This window comes from Hippopotamus amphibius, chromosome 5 (genome assembly GCF_030028045.1).
Source record: "Hippopotamus amphibius kiboko isolate mHipAmp2 chromosome 5, mHipAmp2.hap2, whole genome shotgun sequence".
Taxonomy (NCBI): domain Eukaryota; kingdom Metazoa; phylum Chordata; class Mammalia; order Artiodactyla; family Hippopotamidae; genus Hippopotamus; species Hippopotamus amphibius.
In genome coordinates, this window is record NC_080190.1 from 81,017,874 (window position 1) to 81,042,581 (window position 24,708).

The window sequence follows — 24,708 nt, forward strand, 5'->3', positions numbered from 1 at the left end:
TCAAGCATTTTTAAGTGAAAGATATAACATCTGCAAGAAAATAGAGTTTTACTGGTTTTAGGAAAGCTTTTAAGAGGCCATTAAAGTTACCTATTTACAAAAAAGGACAAGCTTCTGGAGAAATATTAGGGCAGTAGAATAGGTCTGCCTCATCTTCATACCTTTATCATGAGGGAGTATAAAGGTTTCTTCCATTTAGGCAAATGGACTTTTCGTAACAGGCAGGATATTATGTTACTTAAAGTAATAGATTAAGAATTTTATGAGACAAGGTTCATTTCCAATTACGTTAAACATTAGAAAGATTATTAGAACTTTTATTTCATTTAGCCTGGGACCTATACGTGTATTAGGAAGTTCAAATTGGTTCTAAAGAGAATTCTTTCTATGATGAAATTTAAAAAATACCCTGACAATGAATGTATTTCTGATTAAGTCCTCCTCCTTCCTGTACAATGGAAATTAACTATGAAAAAAGGCAATAAAGCTAACTAATGCAAAAAAAACAAATCACCCTCAACAATGACACGTTACTGAGGAACTAACACTATGTACAAAGGAAAGGTTTTAGGATGTGAAGGAAAATCATCTAGAAATTATCTAGTCAACCCATGGCCAATAAATTGGAGTGAACTGGACACAGAGAATCTAAGTGATGGGACATGGTACCATGTGGGAAGAGCCAAGGCTGGGACCCAGGTGTCCTGACGCCTACCTGCCACCTTCCCCATCACCATATCTTGAAGATCAAGAAGAAACAGACACAGAAGGCAAGAAAACCAACCTTCCTCCCTGCACGCTGCCCACTGGAAAATCTACCACATGGCACCCTTTTCTCTTTACAAAGTCAGGCTTTAGATACTTTTTCTTTATGGATGTAACAGCTGAGCTGGGTATAAAAGTCACTATTTTACTTACTAAAAAGGTTTAATATGGATTTCTCAATTTTCTGCAAAATTGGTAGTAGTGCTTAACTTTTAAAAAATGTCCACTTTGGGGCTTTTATCACCTTTAAAAATTACTAAAAAAGAAAACACACCACCAAATGATAGATAGCTTAAAGAATTAACATGTCCCTCCAACCCCCATAGGAGACCCACTCCCAAAGAGCCCGTGAGGCCCGCTCAATCCAGCCTGGGCACTTACTCCGCAGGCTCCCCATGCTGGGCGCCGGCTGGGTCCGGGGCGGCAGGGTGCTGTGGTAGGGCGGGGTGGTGCTGAACAGGATGTCGTTGGGCAGGGCCTGGTCAAGGATGGAACTTCGGGAGCTGCCGAAGGAAGACCCCCTCCTGTGGCTGCAGACGCTCTCGTCGGAGAGCGTGCGGTACAGCGAGCGCCGAGGGGACAGGTTCCCATAGAACGAAAACTAGAGGTTGAAAGGGGTGGAGGGAAGGAAAAACAGCCGTCAGAAAGCTGGAAGTGTGGAATCACCTGACTAACTCAGGTGGGTCCCGCACCACCGTGGGAGCATCTCTGAGCAGCCGGCAGGCACAAAGCCTCAGCTCAGGGATGCTACACCAGGCACGCGGTCACCTAGGCAAACACACAAGGGCTTCCTGCAGGTACTGGACTTGGCTGTTCTCCTCCTTTGGCGTTTTGTTAAATATCACCATGAATTAGACATGCACAGCTTTATTAATTCTGAAATATTAAATGGAAAGTCCATAACCTCATATCTGTGGCAGCTTCTGGAAATACAGAACACTGCCATTTCAGGCGACAGGTATTCAAAACCACACCTAGCGCTAGCTTGATTTTGATTTGAAATGACTACATTTTAATATTAATATCAACTACATGTGAGGTTCAATCTAATCTAGATAATAAGAACAGTATTAATTTTTGAGCGCTGCAGCTTTCTAAGCCACACACAGGTTCAAGAAAGACAGTGGTCCAGGAAAATATCATCGTCTACAAACATTACAGTTTCACTCATGAAAGTCTATTACAGTTGTTGAGAATTGAGTTATAGTAATCATAACCAGATTTAAAGAAACCACTAAAATGACTGTGTTAAATCACAGATAGGGTAGGGAAAATTCATACTAAAGAAGCAAGTAGCCAAAAACTCAAGAAAAAGTAAATCAAATCTGAATTCTCAACTTCTACATCCTGAACCACATTCCTTTTACATCAATAATAGTAGAAGCCAGAATGTTTGCATCAAGCAAATACAGAAATGGCTATTTACGTTTGTGAATGCAGCCAGAAGGCTAAAAATATTTCTATTGTATGTGTTCCTTTCATTCTGTCAAGTCCGTCCAACTGATGAATGGGAACCGAGTGTGTGTGAACTGCAAAGTTAAGTTTACACTGTGAAAAGAAGGTGATTTGTCTTAGAAGAAGGAAAAAAAAACACTGCATACCAAGGAGAAGTTCATTTCTATTAAAAGAAAAGCTATTTGCACTTTTGGTACAAGAGCCTGCACCCAAACTTATACAGTATCACATACATGATGTGATACAAATTAAAAAAAAAAAAAAAAAGACTCATTCTATTGAGTTCTTCTGGGATTACCTCTCCACACACGACCAGCGGGTTCTTCAGAACATGATTACAGGCCCATTAGATTAAAACGGCTTTGAGGTAGTATCTCATTAGGGTGTTATTCTAAGAACACAATTAGGTTAATTGCAGCATTGTTTTATTATAGGGAAGACAGGAACACAAAGGCTTGCTGTTTATCCTGATCCCAGTCAAGGTGGCCACGCCCGACTTTTTTCTTTTCATTTGGCCAAGAGAGCACCAGGTTAGAAGGGAGAAGGCCTGCATTCCACTGCTGACTCCACCCCCAAATACTTCTGGGAATGTCACATTCCACCACTTGCAGCCTCAGTTACTTGCCAAAAGAAGAGACTGGGCTAGATTACCTGCGAGTCCTGTTTCATACTTTTCATTATGTAACAACGTGGTTTAAGAGGCTGTCATAATACAAACTAAAACTAATAAGGATAATAAAGTCATCTAACAGCAGCGAGGGCCTGCACCATGGTGATGAAGCTGTACCCTCGAACGTGAAGTTGGTTTGTGACACTGATGGGTGGCCTTTCCTCGTGAGCGCCGCACAGGTTTACAAGCACGGGGCAAGTGCCATCTGGTTTACAATGCCCGGCAGCAGAGTCCCTAACTCCAGCCCACTTCTGGAGCAGGATTATACCTGAGCAAAATGGCTTGGAGAACTCTATCCTTGGTACGCTTCTGGAGCAAAAGTCAGGCGGTGTGGATTTTAACAGCTACTGTTTCCGATCTCCTGTTATGTCCAGGTCCTGTGTGAGGCTGGTTCTTCTCTTTGCTGTAACTCTGTAGTACCTTCACTATTGCTTCCTTTTTTCAGAAGACAACACTGGGCCAAGAGGTTAAGTCACGTGAGCAAAATCACACGGCTGATGGTCACTGCAGCCGCGATTTGAGGTCAGGCCTGCCTGCCTCTAGCTCCCTCTCTCTGCCTAGCAAGCGGCCCTTCCTGACCTCTCCCAGGCTCACTCTGCTTTGTGGTGGAAAAACAGCGAAAATGGCCAGCTGGGCTCAGAGCTGTGGGCAGGATCACGAGAGAGGTGACATGTGAGAGAACTCGGGGAGCCCTCCTGGTATCTCTAGGCTTTCCCTTAGTGCTGCTGGTAACTTCAAAGCGACACAAGAGTCACTAACCTTTCTCCTCCCCTCCTCCACTGAGGGGCTGTCGGGGAGCATCAATTTCAGGAAGTCTTCTTTCGAGAGCACGTGCTGCGTCTCTGAGACAGCATCTCCCACCACTGCCTGCTGCTGAGCTGCCGTGGACAGGAGACCCATCTCACCATACAGCCTGGTGAAACAAGCCAGGAGGGAAGTGAAGACAGTTGTCAGCCTATTTGTAAAGCGCCTGTAGCCTTAAGAATTAAAACCCAGTCACCAGCTTCACCCGCCACGTTCACATACACACAGCTCTTCTTAATTATTGAGCTGGTTCACTTCTGTCTCCAGATCCCCATGCCATCTTACATTTGTGAAATGAGCTCGACTGCAAAGTTAGGTTTCTGAATAATTCAGAAACAAATCGGATCCCCAAAGCCCTGGATGAGAAAACAGAGAGCCAACTTTTCAAACAAGGCTGTGTCTTCCCTTTCCCAATCTGTGTCAGAAAACACAGTTTCAATAATTCATCAGAGATTATCCTGTGTTCTTTGGAGGAAGCCTGGTGCGTCTCAGGAACTTGAGAGAACCTTTCTCTTGTGGCTGGACAACCCCACCCCACCATCCACCCCGCAACACGGAGAGCGGGACCCTGGGGAACCTGACGTTGAAGGGTAATCGATCAGGGCACATACCAAGCATTTTGATTCTCAGCCATTTTGCAAAGCTATTTGGGTAAAGAAAGCAGCTGCCCCCCGGATTACCAGTATATAGAAATGTATTTATGGACAAAGACTATCTAGCTGAGTTACTATCTACAGCTCTTTTCCATGGAGAAAACTGGGGAGTCATTCTTAAAAGGTTTGGTCTGGGAGTGCAGTTTGAGCCACGGAAGACTCCTGAAGACACGGTGGGTGAAGGATCAGGGGCTGCACTGTCAGTGGAGGTGCATGGGCCCTGCAGCCTGAAACGTGATGCTCCAGGAACCCACGGCCTAGGGCGGCAGCCCACAGAGGATGAGCTGAGTGTCACTGTCCTGCGTCACGGAGATGACCCTGTTTCCAAAGTGAGGCTGTTGTGTCACAGGGTGATAGTTCACAGGGCAATGGTCAGGATGTGAAACTCACACAGACATGCTCAAAATTAAGAATGAGTTATCTGTCTTGTTCAGAGTAGCCTAATTCTTTTGCGATGTAGAGATTAAATGAGACGGTGATTTTTCAAAATTAGTAATTTGCAAAAAAAAAAAAAATTAGTAATTTGCATAACTCAAAAAAAAAAAAAAAAAAGAATGAGTTATCTGAAATTGCTACAGTTCTTGCTTTGTTCCCAAGGTAGGTCAGGTTTCCTGAACTTTCCAGCTCTGGAGGCAGGAGCAACGCTGATGACATGAACGCAGTGACTGGGGAAGAAGCTTTTAAAAACTCTAAAGAGTGACTGAAGATCTGGTTGGCTTGGGAGCTAAAAAAGAACCCAGGACCTGGGGGATGGGGGAGTTGCAAAAAAGCCACGTGGGAAACGACCGTGGATGTTTTGTGAAGAGGGGGCCAGACGTGCCCAGCTGTCGGCCCTGAGATTTGGGGGTGGAGGTGCTTAAGAGCTCCAGTTCCCATCTGCTTTGGGAAAGACGTAGGGGAGGAAAAAAAAAAAACAAAGCCAGGTCTCATCAGTAACTGCTGGGATAAAAAGGTAATACCTAAAGTCACTAATAAGATGTGCTATTTCAGTCTCCCAATGTGTCTGAATACAAATCGCTAGCCTTTTTTCTGCTAACTTAGTGACTTTATTAAAATTGCCAAATGATACGTCAGTAAGTATGCTCTGAGGGTCTACTCCGTGCCAGTCACAAGGACCTACAGAGGTGAGCAGGACATGGTACATGATTATAAAAACAAGGACTAGAAATTTGTTTTAATTTTATACGAACACATGAAGGAAAGAGAAGACTTTTAAAGAGAAATATAAATGCCAACATTTAAAGAGTTTTATTACCAAGATGTTTCTCGACTATTCTTTTTTAGAAAATCTGTTTCTACTGGGGGAAAAATACATTCGCTTAGTCCATGCCCCAAACGCCCAAGGTCTGCCTAGAGAAGAGCCCCCAGACGCCTTACCCCTGACACTCAGCCACTTCAGGCTCCTCGGGTGGCGGGCTGTCTTCCGATTTCTTCCAGCCGATGACGTATTTGTTCACGGCCCCTTGCCGGTGGTAGGGTTTGGACATGGACCCCGGGGCCTGTTGACTGCTGCTGTGAGACACGATGTAGACTTTGGACGTATCCAGAGACCCACTGCTTTTGGAACAGTGAGCCGAGGGGCTTCCTGAATGGTGTGAACCACTGGGGAGAAAAACAGACAGAAGCTGTGATACAGTCAGATTTCAGCGGTGTGAGCACACTGCCCAACTCGGAGCCACCACGCTCGAGTCCTGTCCTTCTCTGGGAGCGAAATCGGGCGGGGGGGGGGGGGCAGATGTGGCTGTCTCTCTGCCGTGCGCCTTTAGAATGCCCTGCTTCCCAACAGGCCAAGGATGCTCACGTGCAAAGCGGTACGCCTGTGGCCGGAAGGATGTTCAGAGCACAGTCAGGGGAAATCTCACAGAAGAATGGGCACCACCCTGATGCCTCAAAAGAAAAGAAACTCAAGTGGTGAATAAACATAAGAGAAGGGGCTCAACCTCCGCCGTCCCCTGGGAAATGCCGGTGCAAACCGTATACTATCACGGCACACTCACCAGAGAGTGATGGGAACCTCTGACGATGAGCGCCCAGCGTTAGCCAGGACCTGGGGCAATGGTACCCTCCCACTGCTGGTGGGAGAGAACGTGTGCACACAGTCTGGAAGGCAGCCTGGTCGTTTCCTGTAAGATGGGCACCTGCACGGCCTATGACCCAGCAATTCCACTCCTAAGCACACACCCTAGATAAACCCCTGCACAGGTACAGCTGGAAACAGGTAACAGTGCTGACAGGAGCACTGAGCCTAAGAGCCCCCCTGGGGTGGCACCCAGTCATCAGCAGTGGGATGGATGGTCAGTTAGTAAAGACGAGTGAGTGAAAGGAAAGCTCCAGGGATGAATGAGTGGAGGCTGCAGACGACTTGGTGAATCTCACAAACGTAACGTGGAAAAAGAGGAACGTCACACAGAAAATGTCAAGCATGATCCCATTTTTAAAGAAAGTTCATAAACAGGCGAAACTGAACAATATGTGGTTCAGAAATGTATAAATCAGTAGGAAAACGCAGAGAAAAGTGAGGGCAAGGTTATCGCCAAAGCCAGGGTAATGGCCACCTTGAGGAAGAAAAGAAGGGCTTATGACTGGACAGGACACGGGACTCCTGACACAGCAATGCCGACTCCACAATCCAGTGTGGTTATACAGATGGTCACTGCATTATCACGTGATACAAAATAACATTTAAAAGACAGAATCCCGGGGCTTAAGAATCTGCCTGCCAATACAGGGGACATGGGTCCTATCTCTGGTCTGGGGAGATCCCAGATGCTGTGGAGCAACTGAGCCCATGCACCACAACTACTGAGCCTGCGCTCTAGAGCCCATGAGCCACAACTACTGAGTCCACGAGCCACAACTTCTGAAGCCCATGGGCCTAGAGCCTGTGCTCTGCAACAAGAGAGGCCACTGCACTGAGAAGCCCACGCACCGCAAGGAAGAGTAGCCCCTGCTCGCCACAACTAGAGAAAGCCTTCGCACAGCAAACGAAGACCCAACACAGCCCAAAAAAAAGATTTAAAAAAATAAATAAATAAAAATAAAAGACCGAATCCCTAAAAACAACAGAAATTTTAAAGGTCAGTGGCTCAGCTTAGGCTATAAGGACTTAGGACCCCCACGCGCTGTATGACCATCCCTAGAAATATAAAAGCCTAAAAACCTTTTTTTAATTCAGGAAAACCAACATTATAATGTTTTATGAAAAATAAGTAAAAATAGAGATCAGGAATTACTTTGAAAATATGAACAGTTTTAAATGTTTCAATTACAGTTCTAACGTCAGAGTTTACGAAGGCAGGTGAGCATTGCTTTCAGTAACCTTGACACACAGGTGCACCTCACAGATTTTAGAGCCGGACTGCTATCACCTAGCAGTGGGAGACCCTGGGCAAACTTACTAATCTCAGTTTTTCCATCTGTAAAATGGATATAACACTATTCACCTCAGAGGGTTGCTCTGAAAATTTTTCTGAGTTAATATTAGCAAAGCACTTAGAACAGTGCCTGACACAAGGTAAGAACTGTATAAATGTAGTTCATTTTTTTAAAGGGATACAGGAAAGAATTATTCACAAGTTCTTGCTACTGAAAGAGTTTACCACCCGGTTCCTTGGGTGATAAGCTCCTTGATAAAACTAAAATCTTATTCTGAAATCTCTGATTAGCACAAACCTTGACTGAAAAACCTACGTATAAAACAAGTATCATTCAATGATGGAAATAAAAAAAAGTCTAAAATTAAAAATCATATTAAAGTGGACTTTTTATAAAGGCTCCAAAGGAAAAAAGGAAACAATATACCAACCCATCTTTGGGTCTCTGCATGTTGGAGACATGGTAGTATTTGAGAAAGTAACACACAAAATAAACAAATAGAACACTGCATCCGTCTGCTCCTCTGAATCACTGGGTTGCTGGTGGCAGGTCTGGTGTCCCTGAGTAGGATAGAGGCTCCCTCCATTTGGGGTCTAGGTCTGGGCCCTGGGGAAGGGATTTTACTGCCTTCCCCTGTCCCGAGGTGACCTAAGCAATATGCAAGGAATAAATAAACAGGCACTGAGAGGTGGTGCTAATGACGTCTCTCCAGTTACTGGGTGCAGACCAGTTAGTAAACCCCCAACATGAAAACTCCTTATCCAGGCAATGGGCTCTGAAGGCCTGTATGTCTTTCCCTTAAGCTTCTTAGTTTGAAAAGGTATAAAGATAGGAGTTACCCCATCATCTAGATGTAATAGTTGTTACTCTCCAGCCACAGCTGCATCTTTCCTCTCTGAACCGTCTGAGAATTAGCTGCAAACTTTACGACATCATACTTCTATATTTCAATACACATTTCCTAAAACAAAGACATTCTCCCACAGGGAACAATGTGATTATTACACTCAGGAAATCGGGCATTAACATAACCCTATTATCTAACACATAGTCCATGTTCTCGTTTCCCAGTTGTCCCAATAACGCTTATGCCTTTGGTTTCCCCATTCAGAGCCCAGCGCAGGACTGTGCGTTGCCGTTAGCTACCATGGATGTCATGCATTTTAAAGCCTTTGATTATCCCTGAGTTGTTTTATAGTCAAAGTCTAGGGCACCCATAGTCTAATATAATTAATATGCTGCATGAGCTACTCGAATGTATCCCCTGAAATCGCCCAATGGAACACTTTTTTGAGATTGTGTCGTGCATAAGGATAGCGTGGTCACCAGCCCGGTGTTTTCCCATTCGTTTTATAAAATACATTTTCCTCATTCAGGCTTGGTTACAAACGATGTTTACCCCAATAGTAAAATATTTTAAAGTTAAACTCTAAGAACAAACGTACTGCATCCATTTGATGAACAACATGGCAAAAACCCGTGTTTAGCAGCAGTAACGCGGTCATAAAGGTTTTCTCTGAAGCTGGTAAACATTCTAGAACGCTGGCAAAAAGGTTTTCATGAATCCTTTCCTTCTAGACTCAAGTTCCTATTTTAGAGCTTCTCTGCCAACTTCCAATCCTTTACAAAGAGTGACGAGTATGATGACACGAATAAGGGTAAACAAGACATAATCACATGAGCCAGAATGTGGGTTTTTTGTTCTGTGTTTTTGGCAGTTGGTTTATTTCACTTTGCAGAAGCTTGGCTAGGCTCCAATGAATACTGCTTTGTATTCTGAGCGCTTATCTAAGTGCCCCGCCCTTGCAGGAAAAAAACCAAACCAACCCAAATGGGTTTGCGGAATGAAAAGCATGGAGCAGCCTGAGAGAGCCGGCAGGGTTTAGGCCTGTGCTGCTTAATGGGTGGCGATTCCTGCACACCCCTCCCCCAGGCCCCCCACCCACACACACACCCTGTTTTCCCCTCACACCAGTGCGGCCTGTCCTCAGGAGTTGAAAGTCCCCCTTCTCTGTCCTCAGCACGATCCCGGAATCGTACCACATACACAGCTCACGCTAGCTTTACTCCTGGATGGCTGCTGGGAGCACGCAGGAGGGTGTGGCAGGGCTGGCAGGGGTGGCAGTGGTGTTGGTGGTGAAAAACCAGAATCAGAGTGTTAAGAGTGTGCTACGGGTGGGTCTGGGCTCCTGAAACTGGGAACCGTCGACCCCCTGGGCCTCCTACTTCCCTAGGCTACCCAGACACTGGTACTTCCTTAACAAGCATTTCTCAACAGGCTTCTCAGACGTCCCTCCATTCAACAAACATTTCAACGCCTACCACGTTCAAGGGCCTGTACTAAGCGCTGTGGATACAAGTGAAGGAGACAGGCTCTCCAGAGAAGGGGAGCGTCTCTCTCGCCTGGGGGCAGATACACAGTGAGCACTCAGCCATCTCACCCAGGGGTGAGCGGTGAGAAGCGGCTGAGACGTGGTGGGATACCGAGTGCGGGGGGTGCGGGTGGCCGGCCAGGGCGCGCAGCGCTGACGCCAGCCCCGAAGAGTCTCTTCTGCTCCCTGGACTGCTCCCAGCCACGGCCGAGACCCTGGGCAGCGGGCCTCGGCGCCCAGCGGACCGCGCACCCGGCGGACCCGAAGCAGGTGACGGACGCCCAGGGCCGACGTCGCTCATCATCACGGACACGCGTGCCCCATCTGGGTCCCGGCATTTCCAGATCCGCAGAGGCTCAGCCCCAGGCTGGTGGGTGGCTCCCTTCCGCCCGACGGAGCCAAGTTCCTTTTACCTCAACACCCTGACATTTCCAATCTTATTTTAAATGTAAGATACTAATAGCTAACGTTGAAAAACACTTACATATTTAAAAATTAAAAAAGAAACTTTAAAATATTCAAAATCTTATTTTCTCTAGCCCTCCCACGTGAGTCAGGGGACAGACAGGAGGACGTGTTTAACAACGAATTCCACACGAGCAAGAACCTGCAACTGAAGTTGAAACGTGGCTTTAAAGTCACTGTCAACTAAGAACGGCAAGAAAAAGGCATCTGGGTGGGGAAGGAGCCCCTCACTCGCCACACGGCCCTTCTGCAACCGCCGTGCACACATCCAGTGTAAGAGGGAGGAAAGAAGGAACGTTAACCAGAAACGCGATCTAGCGGTTTCCTCTGCTTTCTATACGTCTGACCCATTACATTAATGAAGGCTTAAGGTATTCCGAAAAGCGACTTCAAATCCCTATCAATATCCTGACTCGACTCATAAAAGGTGCTCTGGAAGCGGTTTCCTCAGAAATTTTCCTCGACAGGAATACAAAATTCTGTTTGTGATGCCAATCACATCTGTCTAACAAGGGATCAGCAAACCAGCCGTTTTACAAAATCCTCCACACTTTGAACAAGACCTCAGAAGGTTATAAAATCCCAAGATGGTTTTTAGAGCCTGGCCAATTAAAACCTGTCCCTGAAAGTAAGACAGGAATCATTCAGGTAATCAAAGCCACTGGTAACACTTAAATATTATTTTAGTTACTACTAAACCTATTTCAAGTCCAATTATTAAAGAGAGCTGGACAAAAGCAATAGGAATCTCTGTTTTGAAAATAATCTCCGTATCTTGTGCTCCCTCTGCCCAGGGCAAGAAGACAGAGTCTGTGGTGGGTGCTCAGGACGCTCCGTCTGCATGTCTCCCCATTCTCCCAGGGAGATGATCCTCTGATTTTCTTCTGGGGAAGCAGCTCTCTTCCCCAGGCTCCAGCTGTGTAGTTTGGCAGAAGTGACCCCCAGGGCCCCAAGCACAGTGATTAAAACCAAGGACAGGCAAGGAGACACTGGTGGGGGAGAACGGTTCTGCAGAAACTCGAGAAGATCCACCCTTTCTTCCTGTGACGGGGGGGCACTAGCATGGGAGGCCTGCAGGTGACACAGCAGGTGACACAGCTGTTCTCAATGCTGAGATGTCAGGGCCGTTGTGTGCATCCCACCCACAGAGGGGAGCTGGGTCTCAGGTGACATCATTTGAGCTGCTGGGTCAAGCAGAACCTTCAGAGTTCCGGCCCGTTGGGATCCATAAGCCAAAATACTACCTTTGTGGTGCGAGCCAATTTGTGTGCAGTCTTCTTTAACCTGTTACATAAATGCCCTTGAATGACACAAATGATGTAAATGTAAGACACAGATGATGACATTAGCGGCAGGAAAAGGAAAGTAGAAAAGCAGCAGTGGGCACGTGTGTGCAGGCAGCCTCGTGTTTTAGATTCATGTAAAAAAAATTAATTTATGTTAATTTTCCAGGACTTAGAAGTTTAAAACCTTTTTTCAAACAAGATTAGACATCACATGACATCAATCATGAAAATAAGGGCACCGCTGACGAGGTCTCTGCCTCGAATGAGGTCTGTCCTTCCCGGCTCAGCAGTGGCCGCGTGAGGATGGGGAGAAGGTCGGAGGGCAGCGAGCGGGCTCCGCCTGGGTGAAGGGGGAGGGTCGAGGAGCACAGATGCCGGAGCTGGGAACCCCACGGCCGGCCTCAAGCACCATCACTGGAGAAGCGCTCCCGCCAGGGCCCTGAGTGCCTGCAAGGGCAGTCCCATCACTGTTCATCTGACTGCCCTCCAGCAGCTGAAAGAGTTCTGGGGAAAAGTCAGACAGTAACTCGGAGCTGAAGCAGGGAAGGCCTTGGAGACAGGAAGGAAAACGAGAGCGGTCGCTGGTGCGCAGTGAATTCTACGCACGGCCAAATCTGAATAAATGCATTTCTTTGCCTGGTCTTTGAAGGGAGGAGTCACCAATGATGAGTTTTAATATCACTGTACAGACATACATCAAAGAGGAGTTTAAAACTGCTTGTAACTATACACTGAACATTTACAGTTAGAATAGAATTCCTTTAAATTTAGCGAGTCTTGTTTTTCTTTTTTTAAAAAATTGGACTGTCAATTAGGACACACTTGCACTGTTACACACACTCGTGTAAGGGGGCCCAGGGAGCAGGGGAGACGGGCACAGGGCTTCACACGGACGACGACGAGGCGGCCACCCCTCGTTACTAACCAGTCTCACCTGTGTGCCGTCCAGCTTGCCATCTCCTGAAAATGAGGGACAGCAGATTGAACCGGAGGAGAGAGGCGAGTGGCCTGATGAGAGCCAATGAGCATCTCTGTTTAGTTTTCTCTCAAATTTAAAGAGAAAGGAAGACAGAATCACAAATGTACTCGTGTGCACATTTCAAAGGAGACTCTGGCAACAGGCATTTCCTCTGAAGTCAGGCAGTGCGGTGCACAGGGGACTACGATCTCAGGCACCTGCTGGTCCTATTTCAGGTCTGTGGCCCCACCCCAGCAGCAGGTGACGGTGCCCAGGGTGCCCCGAGTGGGCGCGGGTCACGGCGCAGGGAGGCCCTTACCTGGAGTGGGAGGAGATCTCGCTGAGGTCGCCCAGGCTGCCGTCCGCGGCACCGCCGGCGGAGATGCCAGGCGCGTAGCCGTGGACCGTGTACATCTTGACCTGCTCGTCATCGGGCCCTGGGATGTCAGAGTCGGCCCACTGCTCTGCCCGCCCGTGGACCAGGGACCTGCTGCCCGCCAGGTGCACGGGGCCCAGGACGGCGGCGGGCATGCACGGGGCCGTGTCGATGCCGCTGTCCGTGGAGGCCCCCTTGATGTACGTCAGCCCCAGCAACTCGGGGTCCATCAGGTCCCCGGAGCCAAAGCGCTTGTCGTCGCTGTTGCTGGAGGTGCTGCTGGAGAGCGTGTTGCTGCTGGAGTGGCTGGAGCAGCTCTTGTCTCCAATCTTAAGAAAAAAGAGAAACGTGAAAAGGCTTCAAACAAACGACACACTTTGCTGCTTCACGAAGCGATTATTCTCCCCCAGACTCAGAAAGCTACAAACTGGATGATTTCACCCAAACTCTTTCTACTTACTTGTCAGTGGGAGGCAAGAAAAGAATGTAGTTTTAAAAAATTTCCTGGTTTTATGCGAAAGTCCCTGAGTCACAATTCCTCCCATCATTCATCTTAAGTTAAACGGGTGTCTTTACATGTCTTTGCTCAATTATTTGTACATGAGGCACAAAAGCACTGCCACAGCGTGGCTAACCAGAGAGTAATCAACGGAGGTTACAGAAGCTGGGAAAGCACATGGGGAATTAATAAAAGGAGGGGCGCAGCCTTTCATCCAGAAAATGCTCCTATGATCAATGACAGTGCCAGCCTGAGTTTGGGGCAGAAGTCTCGGGTCTGAATCACAGTGGTGGGGCTTTGGCCGGCCACTCGGCCCGTCCCTGTGTTTACTGCACTGAGCCCAGTGATTAATGTGTGGACCCCACCAGCTCACACGTGCAGAAGCACCACGCAAACACGAGCCACCTCCCCCAGAGCCCAAGTCAGAGCGGCCCTGGGGCTGACGAGATGGGCTGCTCTCCGGAGTGCTCTGAGGTCCCTGGGAGATGAAGCCAAGAGAACTGGGTAAATGTCCCCGTCTGGTGATGTCCTGGTACAGATGTGGTCCCTTTCCTCAGCCTGGGGACACAAACGAGGCTGATTCGTCAGCAAAGGGCCATGGAGTCATGAGAGCCAGCTGAGCCCTGATCTATTTTCAAGTGGTTTGGCCCTTTCTTCCTCCCTCTCTCTCTCCCTCCCTCCCTCCCTTCTTTCCTCCCTCTTTCCCTTCCTCCCTCTCACATCCTTAAGCAAATCCCCTTGCCCTTCGTACCACACATCCATCTTCTCAAGTTCATTCCCACCCCGCCTCCCTGTGCAGGTGGCGTCAATTGGCTCAGTGAGGCTGGCTCGAGACAAGGTCGGGACACAGCCGAGAGATGGATGCCACGTGTCTGCAGGTAACACTCAGCGCTAAAGCTGGCCAGCGACACACGGAGGAGGAGGAGGAAAGGAATACCTCGCACCTGATAAAACGTCCGCAAATTTTGAACAATAAGCTACTTCATCATGTTGGCTTCCTTTGGCAACAACCACAACTCCTGTTTGCACATTTAACTGGAAGTTTTGTTTCATCGAGCTACAGTCACGTGTACGGCTCACCTCTTCGTTTTTGTAAAGAGTAAACAAAACCAGGTGGGCGCTGTGGGAACACCACTGCCTGTCGGGGGGCTGCTGCTGGTGTAACTGTGCCCCGTCCGCAGCTGCCCATCGAGCGGCCAGCTCCGGGCAGAGCACTGTCCACCGCACACCCTGCCTCACAGCTGCTGCCTCTGGATTTTGCCCACAAGCAGATAATAGTTAACAGGTTAAAAACACCAAGGACCGAAGGCTGAGGCTACCATCTTGGCTCTGCCAATAATTTACCACATGACCTTTCTTTGCGGTTCTTTATAAGTCAAGGAGGAAAAAAAAACTTAACTTTTTATTTAGTTATTTTTTTGACTTCATCCAAGAGCTTTGTGAGTTAAGTGATGTCACTGAGCATCCCTGGCAACTGTGCTAATAAACCATGTGTGTGGAAACGATCAGAAGGGCTGATGAGCGTTAGTTCATGATGAAAGGACTCACATGAGAAAGCTTATTGGGGGAATCCTTGCAGCCTCCATCTTTCTGCAGGCCTCTTTCTTTATAGGAGCTCAGGACTTTGGAAGGCGGGCCGTGCCATTTGGTTTCTGTCACACAGAGAAGGAAGACTTAATGTCTAACTTTTAGTGTTAAAGGAGCAAAGAAACTCAGGAGCCGAACAGCTCAATGACCACGAACAGGATGTGGTTCTAGGACCTTCTGGAGGCACCCTCAGAGCAGGCAGAACCACCCCATAACACTCAAGTCCCATTTCCAGGGCACCACAGCCACCACTCGCCGTGCCCACGTCCCCAGTGACGTTGGGAGGTTCAGCGGCCACCTTGCACAGGGCAGGATGGCGCTGACCAGACGTGAATGGGTGAACGAGCCAGTGATGGGGGAGGGAAAGGGCAGGAGGGAGGGGAGCCTCAGGGCAGGGGTCCTTGTTACCGGGGTGTCTGCTTGCTTCCACGGCATCCTCCCGCTCCCTGGCCCCTTCACATTCCAAAGGGCCGGAGCCCTGGTGTTCGAGCAGCAGGGGAGACTGGCACCTGGAAAGAACACAGAGCTGAGCCTGCCTCACCCTTGCATCATCCCGCCTGTGTCCCTGTGTGTGCTGACTCCCCGAGGGGCAATCCCAGGGACCCCTAATCAGGGGCTGTCTCTGGCAGATGGAAATGCAGTGTCTGCTGGCCCAGACCTGCCTGAGAGACTTAGAGCAGCTGGAACTGGGGGCTCTCATTTCACCACTGGGTCCATAGAGCCACTTGGATGACACCGTTCACAGATAAAGGAGGCGGCCGACGTCAGGGGATGGAAGGACTGTCTGAGGTCAGACAGCTCGTCCCTGGAGGGCTGAGGATGTGCTCACTGCTTTTGCTGTCGCTGTTTCTCTTGTATCAAGAATATATGCACGGATGCTTCTTTATATCAAAATTTTTAAGGAAAAAGAAAATCAGATTGATTGGCGCTAGACTACATCCAGGTGGACTTTGTTTTATGCAAACCCCCAAATAGGATACTCTACTCTTCCAAAAGAAACTGCAGAAAAGTTACTCGTGTTACAAAGGGACCCTTACTTACAGAATTCCAGTTAAGATCCCGATTTGCAGAATAAGCCAGAAGTGGGTTTTCCACGGACAGAAAAGACTCCCTTCTACTTTAAAAATGCAACTCAACGGAGAAAAATTTCTCGAAGTGCCACTTTTAAGAACCCCTTCTAGGATCTAAGGCAGAGAATGCATGGAACTGGACTGTAAAACTCTACTTCTGAGCCCAAGCCAGAAGGAAGGAGGGTGGCACGGAGAGACGTTTTCCTGAGCACACGCAAGAGCAGTAACAGAAGGTTCTCTTGTCCAGTGAAAGCCCTCCCGGGCTGCCTGGCCGTCCTCTCGTCTAATCAGCGCAGCCAGCTCCTTCGAGTGGCAGAGGTGACACTGGTTCCAACAGCACCCAGAACACTGCTGCCGGGCACAGTGCCACATCTCCTTAGGAAAGCACAGCCGCACCCCCACCTCTGGGGGGCCCTCCTCTTCCCCAAAGTGTATGGCTGTTTCCCCTGAGTTACTGCATCGGTCAATTCTGTGTCCTGTTTGCAGGCGTCCTCAGGCTCCTGAACACCTAGCTTCCACGCGCTCTAACAGGAGGCAGAGAAAATGTGTCAAATGCTAAATCTGCCTTCTCTGATTCTGTGTTTTGGAGAGAAAACACTTTCAAGAGAGGCTGTGAATTTATGCCTTGTCAGCAGTTTAAGTGAAGAGAAACTCCCAAGGGCCATCGCCCAGAGTCTCCAGATCCTTAATTTTCACATGTTCAGAAAGACCCTCCCTTATTAAAAAAAAAAAAAAAAAAAAAAAAAAAGACAAGCGCAGAATACAAATGAGCGCCACCTCCATAGAAATGATGAGCTGTCCAGCCTGGATGCACTTGACCTATCAAAGTCCCGTCTGTCTGCATTTCTCTGTCCCCCAATGGCCTCGTGCACAGTAAGCGCTTCTGAATGCCCCCCTGAGACAAGTCCCCCCAGGGGCCCGCAGAAAGGTGAAAATGGGCGGTACCCGTCGTATCCAACTTGCGGTCTCCAGGGTCCGCTCCCGCCAGGTCCGGGGTCGCTGGAGGAGGACTGGTTGCTGGGCGAACTTCTGAAAAGTTGACTAGAATCAGTAACTGGGCACTGAGGGGCCTGCGGGCTGCCAACACCCTGACCTGGCTTGTTTTGTTTTACAAATGTATTCATTTTTCAGTGATGGAGAAAAGGAGAAACACACACGGCAATCGCGGACAAATAAACTAAGACTTGGTGATGCCATGAGATTTCAGGTGGTTTATGGTTGGTAATTTATTACAGGAAAGAGGTGTGGCAAGAACAAGGCTTCACCATCTAAAGATTTAAAGCACAGCTGATAATTCCAGTGAAACACAATGAACAGCAACAGAACTCCCAAGAACACAGAATTACGAAAACATCACTACTACTTGGTCTATGAGACTTAATGCAAGGCACGTTGTGGTTCTATATTTAAAACCCATGCAGAGAGAAAACCCTAAATTTCGCAAAGCCATTTATTTCTGCATATGTATTGAATGTAATCCTATTTATTTCAGGCACACAAAAATGAATGATACTTGTGAGAACTCACTTGATGAAGATGTGCTTGCCAACTTTCCATTTTGCTATTTGAACCCTTCCTTATAATTTACTAAGTTCTATGTTAGAAAGGGAGGCCCTACAGACCCCCTCCCTTCCAGATGTCACCCCTTTCACCTGGGCTACCACTGTGTGCATTTCTCTGAATATGGGAAATTTATCAACTCAGCAGGAAGGAGTTGAGAAAGGAGACCCAGAGCCCAGATGATTTCGTGTCAAGTTAAAGTAACACCATTCCTGCACTCATTCTTAGAAGAACAGACTGGAGAGCCCAGAGGAAGACCACATGTTTCAATCTCACTAATTATTGTTAATACCTATACGGGCGTCCTACGTGCCAGGAATGGTTCTGAGCAGTCTACCTCTCTTGACTGACTCCATCCTCCTAATGCACTGTGGAGGTCTCTATCATTGCTAAGTTTATTTTTCAGAGGAGGACATTGGAGACTGGGAGAGGCCGAGTAACAGGCCAAGGTGATGACCCATCAAGGAAGCAGCCTGGCCCAGCGTCTGCTTACAACATACGTTCTATTAGATGAGAGCCTGACAAGACATTTGGAGGAAACTCATGGTGTCTCCACGGCCCATAAGTTATGCAAAAGTTAAAACAAAAGGAGTATGACCCAGTAACAAAATCAAAACAAATTTACTATGCTGTTCACTTAAAATTACCTCTGCGAATTACGCAGCCCCTAAATTCTCACCAGCTTCTCATGCTGTCGGAGTTAACGTTTAAACGAGTGCATCCTCCCAGGGAAAAACTCAATTTTACACTCAACTCCCTCTGCTTAGAATGAGAGAGAAAAGCAACGGGATGCTAATGACCCTCGGACCTCTGAGAACACTGCGCCCATTAGGGTGATGGGATTTCACCACTGACCCTGCAGCTTTGTTTTCTTTACACTCAACACTGTTCTTGCTTATCTAGAGGCTCCTGCAGGATGGTCTGCCTGGGATCTTTCCCAAGATGGTTTGAGATTGCGTTGATCGTAGGATTACAGTGGAGAGGGATGGCTGGGGCCCTGGGGGGCGGCGTCTGTGGGGAGGACCCGCAGGCCATCAGCACCATCCTTGGGCTGGGACCCCAAGCACCCCAGCATCTGGGGCCTGCCGGCTCACTGGGTCAGAACACGCTAACTCAGAAGTGATTAGGCCACGTGAACGTCCCCCCGACCATCTGCGGTTCTAGCTGCAGAGCTTCACAAGGGCCGCCCTTGGAGGAAATGGTACCGGCGTTACCTGGTGCCGTCGGGCAGCTTCCGGTCGAAGGAGGTGCTGCGGGGGATGGCGGCCTGGTTCTGCGGGAGCAGCGGCTGGCACTGCAGCCGGTCGGGCGTGCCGGGCACCGGGGAGGCCCTGGGCAGGGGCTGCAGGGCGGGCGTGGGCACTCGGTGCCATGTGGTGTTCCTCCGGAAGGGGGTCTTGTACTCGCAGGGGGTGCCCTCGCTGTCGAGCTTGTATTCCACCATGGGGATCCGGCAGAGCTCCGAACACCCTCTGTGGGGCCGAGAAGAGATGGTCAGGGGGGTGCTCGGCACGGATCCATCAGCATGGTCACTCACGGCCGTGCACGCACTTCTCGGGGCGCACGGACGATGACGTGGAGCCAACCACCCTGAGGAGCAGCCCTGGCTGACGGTGACCTTGTCCATTTATCACCCAGCACAGATCAGGAGGCAGTCTCACGCTTGCGGCTCTAGTTAACCGACAGATACGGCTGTCGGGTGTTTCATGCATGGGCTCTGGCTCTCCAGGTAGTTTGCCAGCTTCTTGGACAGACGGGGATATATCTCTAACCAATTTGCCTACATGGGACCATCTGCACTGAACATGGATGGTAAATAAACTTTAACAAATTAAAAACGCCTTATATATAATCTGAGCAGATATTTGAAACTACAGTCATATCAACAGGACTCAGAGTCACAGGTCACTTTTCCTACTGAGTCTGAGAAAGGTGAAAAACAAACTTAGCAAAAGCAAGAGCTGTCACAGCCAAGGGAAAGCCTGGTGTCCATCCTGTTAAAGCCAAGGGTCTTAGTTCACAGTCACTCCCTTGAACCAGCGTCACGGTTCCCCACAAGGTCATCTCCCATGGGCTCAAATGATCAGTCAGGGACCTAAGATCCTTTAGCTTGAAAAACGTGATCTCAGTCTGACATCCCTCAAGTCACACTGTGCACACAGAACTACTGACTTGACTAAACTGAGCCTGCCTAGCCAATTGGTGCCATCTGGCCAGGACACAGGAAGAACGGGTAAGTCTTAAATTTGAGTGTCAGAGTAAATCATCCCAAATTACCACATGGATGAAGCCAGTGCCTCTCCCTAGACATTCCAGAGTCAAAAGAAAAACTTTCTCATATTCGCTCTTTAAGAAATCTACTAGGGTTAGGGCTTCCTAGGTGGCACAGTGGTTGATAATCCACATGCCAATGCAAGGGACACGGGTTCAATCCCTGCTCCATGAAGATCCCACATGCCACGGAGCAACTAAGCCCGTGTGCCACAACTATTCAGCCTGTGCTTTAGAGCCCGTGAGCTGCAACTATTGAGCCCATGTGCTGCAACTACTGAAGCCCACGTGCCTAGAGCCCGTGCTCCACAACAAGAGAAGCCACAGCAATGAGGAGCCTGCGCACCACAACGAAGAGTAGCCCACACTCACCACAACTAAAAAGAAAGCCTGCGCACAGCAATGAAGACACAACACAGCCAATAAAATAAATAAATTAATTTAAAAAGAAAAAAGAAATCTACTAGGGTTATAAGGTATCACTCTTTAAAAAGGAGACTTTCATCAAGATGAAGTAAAATTTTTCAGAATTATTACAAAAGAACAAAAAAGAATAAAAAAACAGAAACAAAGTGGACCATCAACAAAACTTGGAGATACCAAAACACAGAATGCCAATGATGGAGCAGAAAAAGGCAAACCCAAGGGTGTGCAGAGGGAAAGACAAGGAGGGGCACAGCCATCTGCTTGCACACCTGAACAGGTGCAAGAAAAGAGGTGCCACAGAGGGCAGAAGGGGAAGGGAAGGAGTGAGCAGAGAAAAGTGTGACCCTAGGATCCCGGCATCACCGTCCCTGTCGGGCAATATCCACCCCCGCCTCTAGGGGGCAGGAGCAATGGTCGAGGGAACCCAACCCGAAAGGAAGGACTTGAGGCCACGAGGTACCCAGAAGAGCACAGATGAAAACAAAAGGTGAAGAAAAAGCCTCACTGGAAACGAGACCTCGAGTCACTCCTTCCTCCAAACCCAGTTTCAGGATCACCCGGCAAAGAACAGGGATCTGTTTCCAGAGTAAAGACAAGCAGGTGTACGCCCCCCGACTGCCCTGCCGTGAGGCTCACCACACTCAGAGAAAGAGGGAACTTTTGCAATTTAAGAAGATGGCTAAAATTCAAAATAAAAAATAAAGTAAGACAGATGAAAGGTAAACTGAAGAACTCTCCCAAAATGTTATAGAAGAGCAAAGGCAAGAAAATTCAAGCTCAATCTACAAAGTCTAACATCCACTGAACAGAGAAAGAGAAGAGAGAGAAAAAGCTGGGAAGAAATGATTAAGAAATAATATGAGAACGTTTCCAGAACAGAAAGACAGGTGAAACTAAATTTGAAGGTCCCCAGTAGAATGAATGAAAAAAAGGTCTGCATCAAGATATATTATCGTGGAATTCAGACTCCTGGGTTAAAGCAGAGATCCTAAGTGTTTGGCGGGGAGGAGGTGGGAGAGGGCACAGGCCCCACACAAAGGCCTGGGTCACACAATGGTCCATTCTTCTCAACAGCAACACTGGGTGAAAGTTCTCATCTCTCACTTGGACCCTGGGATGGAGAGAGAGATAAAAACCAAAAACAATGTCCTGCTTTTTTGCCTTCGGAAACCAAATGCATGGCACTGTTACTCTGTGAGAACAGAAGAAATGAACTGAATAAAGCAACCTGTGTATGCCTATTACAGAGAATGAAGTAGCGATTATCTCTTTACCAGTAAACTTGACTGCCTATCTTTTACTTTAACTCTGCTTCCCCCAATGCAAAATTCATCTCTCTTATCTAAGCAAGTTTAAATTACTCTGGATTTACTGAATGTGCTAAATTATTGGTCAAATCTAATAAGTCGATATTTACACTGGAATGTATTCTTTAAAAGAAAATGCCAAGACGCCACAATTTTCTGCTCACAGACTTACACTGTTTCCAAGGGTTTTCCTATTTAACTAGATACCACATCCCCTGGGACTACGGATTCATGCATATGGCCAGTGACCTCATCAGAAACGATAAAGGTGGGATATTAGTACACATCAAAACAAGAAAACTGACTCTCGTCTTCTACCCAAACTGATGTTGTAAGCAAGTCACTGGATCTTCAGGTGAACCTCAGGCTTTGGTGTCTCAAAGGCTGAAGCTGCCCAAATCGTCCAAGTCAAGGAATCTCTAACAGAGACCGACCAAAGTGAAAGGTCCCGGAGTTATGTTTTGAATGAAAAGCACGTGAACCTTAAATCCTAGGGGATCAAAGGGCACTGTGCATTTCCAGTGTTTGTTTGGGTTTCCAGTTTATTGGGTTTGGTTTGAAAAGAAAGAATGAGAAAAGAGAAACAGACGGCTGTGTAGGGCGGTGTCTAATTCATGCTCATAGATTGCAGTCTTTAGTGAGATGTTGTAATTTAGCTTCAATCTTGGATGAAAAAACATGTTATATAAATGCATAATCATGAATAATATTTGAGAGACTGCTGACAAAAACTTGTGCCGTGCATTAGGCTGAAAGAGAATCAGGGTTGAATATTTCATTTCCAACCTCTTGCACAAGGTCATATGTAATGATCTTTTAATACAAAACATGGGCATTCTTTTGCCCTAATAAAATTCAGCTTAAAGAATGACTTAATTTTAAAATCAAAATTAATTCTGTTATGACACTTTTACAGTAGCTACTCTTACAAACTGGAGTTTTGCTTTGTTTATGTCTATGACCAAGACATCAGATAAACACCATTAATTATAGCATATCATCAAACCTAGTCAAACTCAGTTCTGCTCCATATGTATGAGGAAGTCCTTGAAGGATACATATGGAAATTTGACCAATTTCTAGAGAAATGAGAAGAGGTGTAAAAGCAAAATTACAAATTAACCCACAGAGGTGTTCACGCCGTAGCAGGTACCAGAAACTGCACCTGCCCGTGAGCACACTTCTCTCTTCCCCCTTGGGCAGCCTGAGCACCGGACTCCAGGCAAGCTCTCAGCTCATCTGAGCATCCAACCTGGTGCTGCTGTGAAGGGTGCATGGCGCATGTTTCTGCCCAGTAAGTAGAGGCCAATTCAAACCCAAACTGACCAAATGCAAAAAAGACCCAGCACAAAAAGTCATTTCTGAACAAGTGAGCTGCTAACCTTGTGTGCAGCTGAACCATTTTTGAAGAAGAGACTTACATCGTTTGCTTTCCTGCATTAGTGTAGAAATCCAGACCTCACTGATAAAGGTAGTCTGTCTCCTTTCAACAAAATGAATTCAGTAAATGGATGTGAATGGTTTTTCTAGCTTCTGGCACCGTTTTTATGGTAGGCTTGACAAAAAGGGGGCATTCAGAGACTTAGCTAAGGCGGGGGGGAGGTCACTAGCACATGGATCCTTACATGACCTCCTCTTTTCTCAGTATCAAGCATCATCTACTTTCGCTGCTAATTACCATGCTAGGTAGAGATCAATACAAACTCAGCTTCAGGGAGCAAGACAGACATAATTTTTAACATTGCTGGTCTAGCCAGTAACTTTTCTGAGTCTAATAATCTCTCTCAGTCATCTATCCTGGACAGGAAAACATTCTGCAGACCAAGAACATCGTACCAAATGTGCCGGTTAAAAGTGAGGCACTACAAAACTGTAAGAATAACAAGTGGTTCCATCAGTTGGAGCCCTCAGAGCATCTTAGGTCTGACTGCTTTATTACGACAAATAATCCCACTTGTCCTTCTAAACTTGGCATTGTGGGCTCCTCAGGATGGCTTATTTCTGTACGAGGGACACTCAATAACCTCTTCACATCCACACTCATCTGCGTTCTCCCCTGCTTCCGAAAGCTGTCTAGACCAGGGTCACCCACCTGTAGATTTCTAGTCTGTAGCTGCTCCTGCTTCCCGGCTTCCAGGCACGGCCAGTGCAGAGGGGGTGTCCTCTCTGGTTCACTGCTGACAGGCACCCATGCTCATTCCCCAGCACTGCAGCCATGGACCCACGACTTCAGAGACACCAGCAAGGTCCCCCAAGATGGCATCATCCCTTTCAAATGACACCTCCAGTTTCCCAGAAGGACCCTCCATTTACCATCAATAAATGGGTGCTTGAGACCAGAATCACTGCTGGCCAAGGCCATGGACGCAGCTCTAAAGAAAAGCCTCTGCGTTGGCAGCCTGACCATGAGGACCACGACCCCGTGAGCCCAGCCAAGCTGCAGAGTGTTCTCTATTCATTCCCAGCAGGAACTGTCTACAGCATTCAAATTGTTTTCACTGAAGAGAGGAGTCTGTGCTCTGGGCTCAAAACCCAGACCTGCCAATGTGCAGCTCAGAAATGGGACAATGTCCGGACTCAGGTTTCTCCTCCTGCAAGTGGAACAGTGACAGTACAGGATGTGTCGAGATTAAACTGTGGAAGTATGCAAGCTTCCCAGAGTGACAGCTTCAAAGAAAGAAGTTAGTTTCAAACTGCTAATATTATTTTTTGTTTTTATAAAGTCAATATAAAACAGCAAAAGGCCCATACACTTTCCTAAGAGTTCCTTCTAGATAATATACAAACTTTATGTAACAATCAGAAGCGC

The 24,708-nt window shown here is 47.5% G+C and overlaps 1 protein-coding gene across 5 annotated transcripts in view; it reads right to left on the reverse strand.

Annotated features, from left to right (window-relative positions):
* The window catches only part of SIPA1L2 (signal induced proliferation associated 1 like 2), a 214,022-nt gene that overhangs the window by 24,070 nt on the left and 165,244 nt on the right, over window positions 1-24,708 (reverse strand). For 4 of the 5 annotated variants that reach the window (XM_057734787.1, XM_057734784.1, XM_057734785.1 and 1 more), the window contains 5 exons: window positions 19,110-19,367; window positions 17,281-17,364; window positions 15,674-15,774; window positions 15,227-15,330; window positions 11,939-13,508 (listed from right to left, as the gene is read on the reverse strand). In XM_057734787.1, the coding sequence (XP_057590770.1) occupies window positions 13,119-13,508; window positions 15,227-15,330; window positions 15,674-15,774; window positions 17,281-17,364; window positions 19,110-19,367 (937 nt within the window). In that variant the 3' untranslated portion in view covers window positions 11,939-13,118. Of the gene's footprint in view, window positions 1-1,146; window positions 1,367-3,649; window positions 3,804-5,724; window positions 5,950-11,938; window positions 13,509-15,226; window positions 15,331-15,673; window positions 15,775-17,280; window positions 17,365-19,109; window positions 19,368-24,708 lie in introns of those variants that run through there. The other variant, XM_057734789.1, reaches the window with a different exon arrangement.